This window comes from Merops nubicus, unplaced genomic scaffold (assembly GCF_000691845.1).
Source record: "Merops nubicus isolate BGI_N331 unplaced genomic scaffold, ASM69184v1 scaffold15997, whole genome shotgun sequence".
In the NCBI taxonomy this organism is placed as follows: Eukaryota; Metazoa; Chordata; class Aves; order Coraciiformes; family Meropidae; genus Merops; species Merops nubicus.
Window position 1 is genome coordinate 1 of NW_008621136.1, and position 7,396 is coordinate 7,396.

The window sequence follows — 7,396 nt, forward strand, 5'->3', positions numbered from 1 at the left end:
CGCAGGGTGCTGGGTCAGGGCCCCTCAGGCGCCGGGACCCCTCAGACACCGAGATTCCCTCGGGGTGCTGGATCGGGGCCCTTCAGGCACTGGGATCCCCTCAGCGTGTTGGGTCAGGACCCCTCAAGCACCAAGATCCCTTCTCAGGGTGCTGGGTCATGGCCCCTCAGGCACTGAGAGTCCCTCAGGGTGCTGTGCCAGGGCCCTCAGACACTGGGACCCCCTTAGACACCGATAACCCCCCTCTCAGGGTGCTAGATCAGGGTCCCTCAGGCATCAGGACCCCCTCAGGCACCGAGATTCCATCGGGGTGTTAGATCGGGGTCCTTCTGGCACCGGGACCCCCTCAGGGTGTTGTGTCAGGCCGCCTCAGGCACCGAGATCCCTTCTCAGGGTGCTGGGTCAGGGCCCCCCAGGCACTGAGTGTCCCCCAGCCCCACCTTAGCACGAGTGCTGAGCACCCCCAGGGAGCTGGGGACCCCAGGAGTGGGGCTCTTCTTTGTTATGGCCTGAGGGACATTTTCTGGTGGGTCTCCTGCAGGGGTGTGTGGCCCAGGCACGTCAGGGCTGGTGTCATCCCCAAAAGTTGCCCAATGTACCAGGGAGTTTCCTGGCTCCCCTTAAAGCCGGGGGCAGGTCTGTGCCATGCTGCTTCTACCTCCTGTGGTTCAGGTACTGGTGGCCCTTGGCGTGGACCTGCCACCCTTCTGGAGCAGCCCTTTTCCTCACTGGGTGGCTGTCACAGAGGCCTGGGGCTCTGAGCAGTGCAGGAGCACAGTGCCAGGGTGGCCTCCAAGATCTGCATTGGTTGTCGTCCTTCAGAGTGGGTCTCATCGTGCCAGCAGTGCTTCCCCCCAGCTGAGTGGTCACCCTCAGTTCTTTCTCAGGGGCTGAGGGGTTCTGCTTGCTGAGTTGGCACGTAACCCACTGTAGATGTTTGGTTTTGAAGGCCACAGAGCGTGCTCATAGACAGCTGAGCTAGGTAAGGAAGCCACGTGTGCCACAGCACATGAAAGATACCCAGGGTAAAAACCACGGAGAGTAACCCTCCTTTTGTAGGAGAACTCTGGTGAGCTGAGCAGTGGACCAAAGCTCCAAGGATCATACGCTAGCCCTGCGGAGAGGTCTGGGGGAGAAGGTGACAGGGTGGTTACTGGTGTTCACCGAGCCGTGTTCATCCCCTGTGCTTGCAGGACACTACACCCGATGAACTGCTGTCTGCTGTTATGACAGCTGTCCTTCAAGATGTCAATCTTCGTCCTGAGGCACTGGGAGACATCTGTGTGGGTGAGTGAACAGCCTGTCTGGACGTGGAGTCACTGGTCTGGATAGTTTCCAGGCCAGGCTGCTCCTGGTGTCCCGTGGGATGCTCCAGAGCGTGGTGGGGTTGGAAGGGGTTGGCGTGTAGCGTTAAATTGATGAAATCGGTGCATCCCTGGTGACTGTTCTGTCAGGCTGTGGGTCGGGTGTGGGTCTGGTGTGGGTGTTGGATGGTGCCAGGCCTTGGTGACGTTGCCATCCCTGCGACGCCTGTGGTGAGTAGCGAGGGGCGTGCAGCCGATTGACTGGAATCCTATCTTTGCACTCAGGAAACGTGCTGCAGCCTGGAGCTGGTGCTTTGATTGCAAGAGTTGCACAGTTTCTAAGGTAAACTTGACCAGATGGAGGTTCCTCCTCCCCTTCTCGGGCCTTGGCTGTGGAGCAGCACTGGGTCAGAGGTTGTGATGAGGCTGGAGCGCTGCTAGGAAGTTATGGCTAATCACCTTTTGCCTAGAAGCTAGACTTTGATCCTGTGTTGGGAGAGCCATGACGGGGTTTGGAGAACCCTGCTGGCACAGGTCAGAGAGGCAGAGGTGAGGGCAGTTAATCTGGGCTATGTGTGTTGAGCCCCTGAACAGGAGATCTTGTTTTGTGGGCTCCCTGACGACATTTTTGGGGAAGACATTTTTCCTAATGTCCAATATAAACCTCTCCTGGAGCAACCCAAAACCTTTTCCTCTTGTCCTATCGCTTGTTCCTTGGGGGAAGAAAACAACCCCCACCTGGCTCCAACCTCCTGTCAGGGAGTTGTTGGGAGCCAGAAGGTCTCTGAGCCTCCTTAGCTCCAGGCTGAACATCCCCAGGTCCCTCAGCTGCTCGCCACCAGACTTCTGCTCTAGACTCTTCCCCAGCTTTGTTGCCATTCTCTGGCCGTGCTCCAGCCTCTCCATGTCCTTTTGGGGTGAAGGGCCCAAAACTGAACGGCAGATTTGAGGTGTGGCCTCACCAGTGCTGAGTGCAGGGGGACGATCCCTGCCCTAGTCCTGCTGAGCACACAGCCTGCTGGTACAGAAGTCAGGTGTGGAAATGGTTTATGAACTTTGCTTTCTCTTGGTGCAGGACCAAATAGGTCGATAAATGCATAAAGGGATCTGTCTTGAACTTGAGGGTTAAAGTTTAATCAGGTGGCTCAGTGCTCCCTTTGGGGGCTTGGTTTGATGTGTGCTTTGTGTCACTGAGTCCTTCCCTCGCTGTCTTGCCTTCCAGTGGTATTCCCGAGACGGTGCCGTGCTCGAGCGTGAACCGGCAGTGCTCCTCGGGGCTGCAGGCCATTGCCAGCATAGCTGGTAGGTGCCAGGCACCCCTACAGTCAGAGTGGTTTGGGGTGGGAGGGACCTTAGAGATCATCTAGCTCCACGAGCAGGGACACTTTCAACTAGACCAGGTTGCTCAAAGCCCCATCCAGCCTGGCCTTGAACACCTCCAGTGATGGAGCATCCACAGCTTCCCTGAGCAACCTGTTCCGGTCTCTTGCCACCCTCGTAGTGACTCAGGTGGGAGTTGATGCCTGCCCCACCCCAAGTGCTCATTTCTCCTGTCCTGTAGTCAGTCTGAGCAGTGTAAATAGCAATAATGTCTTCTGCTGTTAGGAATTTTCAATGTATTGTTGGTTGAATGCTTTTATAGCTTTCAGTGGCCAACTTTACCTCTAGAGAAGCAACTTAGTTTTCTGAGGAGAAGTTGTACCATCATTTCTGTACCAGGCAGCTTCCATTGTTGCATGTCAGAGCATGGTGGAGGTGACACCCTGTTTGGGTGCAGTAGGTGCCTCAGGTGTTCATGACCCCTCAGCTGGGGTGGAAATGCTTTTGCTCCCAGCAGTACTAAGAGTTTTTATCCACTGCTGTTACAGGTGGCATCCGAAATGGAGCGTATGACATCGGCTTGGCCTGTGGGTAAGAAACTTGTTATGGCACTTGCTTAAGTGAGCAACCTTGGAAGGCTGCACTCTGTCCCTCTGCACCAGCTCTTGTGTGAGGAGTTAGAAACCCCTTCCAACCAGCTCTGGCCTCCCCAAGGAAGGTGCCGTCCTCCTCTGACAAATGGATTAATACACTCTAAAATTAGGACCTGAATTTGCACGCTGGCTGCAGATGCAATTTGTGCATTTCCAGAGGCTTCTGAGTACTTTTGCAGAAGATGGGTCATCCTAAAGGACCTGAGGGAAGGTGCCTGAAAATCCTTTCATTCCCCTGGAGGTTTTGGCCTTGGTGTCACATCTGCTGGGGTTGCAGTGAGAGGCTGAGTATCTCTTACAAGCCTGCAAAAAGCCTCTTGTTTTGGGGTCCTCTGGCCCTGCTGTGGGATGCCACTTGTGTGCAGAGCCTGCCATAATTTGCTTTTTAACTAACCTCCAATTAATCAGTGTCCTTGAAGACCAGGAGCTCTCCTGCATAAAGAACTGAAGGTCCTACTCATGCTAATAACTGTCCTACAGACTTATAGGAGATGTTCTTCTGCAGTGCAGGGGCATGCTATTCTTTGCTTCAGTCCAACATCAAAACAAGTGTTTATTTTTCAGAGGATTATGAGTTAGGTTGGCTTTGGAGAACTGGTAGTGACCACACACACGTTCACTTCAGAAGGACAAATGAAGATAAAGAAAGTATTCAGTAATCTGAGGCCACAATAATTTGGTTTCTTCTCTTTTTCTTTACCTTGGTAACTCTTAAGTGTTTCTTGAATTGCTCCTGCACACAGCCATCAGTAGTCCTTAGGCAGATGTTTAGTTTTTCAGCTTCTCAACGTGTGCCTGTACCTGTTTGAAGCAGATGTGATGTTCCACACCCCCTCCCTTCTTGGGCTGCTCTGAAATAAAGCAGCTCAGCAGGACGAGCCTGTTCCTCCAACACAGGCAGCACAGGCAGGGCTCATGCTGCAACATGTCTCACAGTCACTCCTTCCCTTTAACATGCTCTTTTCAGACATTGCTTGGCAGTGTCCACCAAAATGATGTGCTTAAGGCTACTGAAGGGGCTTGTGGGGGTGGCCTTGGCACCTTGGGGTGTGCAGGCCACTGGGTTTTGTTGTGGGGAGTGTCCTGGCCTCTACCCTGCAGGGTCCTCCATGAAGATGCTAAAGTCCAAGAGGTACAAATGGCTCCTGTGAGTTGGGTTTATCCCAAGTCAGGCTCTTCCCCTGAGTGGACTTGCCCACTCTGTAGGTGGAGAGATGCTGGATGACAACACAAAACACAGAGCTGTGCTTGGCTCTGACTTGAAACTGGATTCTGTACCTTCCTTTAGGGAGCAGATGCAGCTGAAGTCAAGTAATGCAGCATCCCACAGTAGTTAATTTCCTGGTACTGCAGGCTGCTTGGGGAGAACCCTTAATTTCTGCTTGTCTTGCATTTTCCAGGAGCAGTGTCTTTGTTATTTACTCTCATGAAGTGTATTTGTGTGGTATGGAGTAGAATTCAGACCCTCTCCACCCCGTAGGCTTCATGGTCTAGACTGACTTTACAAAAGCTCAGGAGTCTTTAAGTGATGGCTCCGTATTTCTGCAGTAAATTTGGTTATCTTCAATCTGTTAACTCATTTTAGGTCAAAGACTGCAGCCTCAGGGACCCATGTCCTACATTCTTTGTGTTGTGAACTACGAATGGCCAAACTCACAGAAGTTCCTGTTGTGGTTTGCTTAATACTGTTCTTAGTACGCTGCCAAACAGTTCTTAGGCTGTAAGGGGCATTTTTATGGCTGTTGACAGTCTTGCTGGAAACTCCAGTCCTGGAACTTTAGTTTTCTTGTTATGTTTGAGGACAGGAGTGCCAGAACCCTTGGCAATTCCTTCCTAGCTGTGGAAACACAAGAAATTAACTGTTGCCATTGGTATCCTGTTCTTGTAGAACAAGAACCAGCTGAATTTAGCAATCAGTTTTCATTTCAGGGTCATAAATTGATGGTTGAAGAGCTTCTGCCTCAGCCTTAAGGACTAGCTGTGCTTCTGTAGGGTAGCAGGAAAGCCTGTTGTCAAGATGCAGAGTTTTGATCAGTCTCAGTTGAGCAGTTTCCACAAATACTGCATGAGAGCACTGGCAGCAGATTCAGGTTTCTCTTGTGCCTAGCGTGGAAACGATGTCCCTCCGAAGCGCCAACAACCCCGGTGATATCAGCTCCAGCATGATGGAGAACAGCAGAGCTCGAGACTGCCTGATCCCCATGGGGTAAGTTCACACCACAGCTCAAGGGTTTTCTAGATGGTTCATCTCTTTAATGACCATGTGGCTTTGAATCACTCTGAATGTGTGGAGCTTGGATCTCTATGTGTCGGCATCCTCCCTGGCTGTGGTAGAAGATTGGCTGAATGTGGGGTAGATGAGCAACCTCAGTGAAAGGTTTCCTTACATCTTAAGCTCAATGGCTTAATGAGAGAGGAAAATGGATTTGAAGATTGTCTTGGTCCTGGATTTGATTCAGGATTTGCTTCTGCCCAGCAGTTCTAGGTTGAGAAGCCAGCAGTGAGCTTTGAGACTGAAGCCACTGGTGCTTCCTTCTTAGTAGAAGCCAACTGCAGCTCCATTAGCTCTGTCCTTGGATTAATTTTGTGATGTTGTTTTCCCCAGAATAACCTCAGAAAACGTGGCAGAGAAGTTTGGAGTGTCCCGAAAGAAGCAAGATGCCTTTGCCTTGGCTTCACAACAAAAGTAAATGCTTTTTTTTTAAAAAAAAAAATGTTTTAATTAAGAAATACAGAGAGTGAATGCAGTGCTGCTTCCCGGGAGTGGTTAAGTGCAGCCTTCGTGCTGCTTTCCAAGCCTTACCAGTGAGTGAAGAAGCTTGAGGTGGTCAGGGGAAGATCAGAGTGTGTCCCGGGTGGTGTGATGAGGAAACCCGAGCCCAGGGCCGTGCTGGGGGTTGTGTGACTACCTTGCACACCTCCCACTGGCCACGCCAGCCCTGAGCAGTGAGTGCCCCGGTGGTTTTCAGCATCCAGAGGATACAACTCTGTGAGGTTCCTGAAAGAAATGTATAGAGCAGTTTTGTTGTAGCAGCTTTGGCTCAGTGTCATTTGAAACTGAACATGGGAGTGGCAGCAGGAGGAACTTTTCCTAAGAGGGAATGCTGAAGTGTTGCTGTTTCTGGAGAACTGCCAAGCCTCTGAGCAATGTGGCTTGTCTTCACTGCAGGTGTTTGGCTCCAAGTGAGTCCAGTCCCACCTCTGATAACCCTCCTCTGAGGTTAAATCACCACCAGAGGCAACTGGAACCTGTGGGGCTGTACTGGCAGTCCAGCAGCAGGTGATACCTTCATGTTCCTGCCATCAAAGAGTTAAACTTTCAGAACTCTGTTTAAGCATCACCCTGCTCCAGTGATTTATCTAGTACAGGAAGGCACTGCAGAGGCCAGTTAACCTTTAAGTTCTGGCCCCTGTCTCCGGGAAGCTGGGTGCCAGCCTCTCTCACTGACACTGAGCTGACAGTGGGGATGGGAACACCATCTGTGCCTCCCACAGGGGCAGGGGTCACCTGGCCTCGAGCTCAGGATGCCTCTGGAGCTCCTGATCTGTCCTTCAGCACTTCGCCCTAACTCCTGGTTACCTTCACATTAAATATGCTCATTTTATTAGTAAAAGCATAAAGTGATGAGGGAGTAAAACAACCCTTCAGTCTCCCAAGTCATATTCCCTGTAAATGGTGCTCTGCTGCTGGAAGGAAAATAATCTAAATCAGCTCTGCTGTGGAGGCCTTTAAATACCTTCTTGACATGAGAGATTAAAACTGTGTGTCCTGAGCTGAGTCTAATTCAGCTAATTGTGTTCTGCTACTCCTATCAGTCTGGTCACATCAGTTGTTCCCCCCTGCTAATGCTGCTGTCTTGGGGACAGCCCCTGTCTTAGCTCCTGACCTTTACTGCTATATTAAGTGATAGCCTTCTCTGTAGTCATGTTGAACTCTGCAACATACATTTTGGGTTTAAAGTTTACATTCATAGAGTCATTAAGGTTGGAAAAGACCTCTTAAGATCATCAAATCCAACTGTCAACCCAACGCTACCATGACCACTACACCATGTCCTGAAGTACCACATCTACACATTTTTTGAGCACCTCCAGGGATGGTGACTCCACCATCTCTCT

At 51.1% G+C, this 7,396-nt stretch overlaps 1 protein-coding gene across 1 annotated transcript in view; it reads left to right on the forward strand.

Annotated features, from left to right (window-relative positions):
* Positions 1–1,168: 1,168 nt before the first annotated feature.
* ACAA1 (acetyl-CoA acyltransferase 1) overlaps positions 1,169–7,396 on the forward strand; it is a gene marked incomplete at its 5' end in the record, with an annotated part of 9,247 nt that continues 3,019 nt past the window's right edge. The window contains 6 exons of the mRNA XM_008944368.1: positions 1,169–1,287; positions 1,590–1,647; positions 2,527–2,606; positions 3,173–3,215; positions 5,385–5,483; positions 5,883–5,963. Of these exons, the coding sequence (XP_008942616.1) occupies positions 1,169–1,287; positions 1,590–1,647; positions 2,527–2,606; positions 3,173–3,215; positions 5,385–5,483; positions 5,883–5,963 (480 nt within the window). The remainder of the gene's footprint in view (positions 1,288–1,589; positions 1,648–2,526; positions 2,607–3,172; positions 3,216–5,384; positions 5,484–5,882; positions 5,964–7,396) is intronic.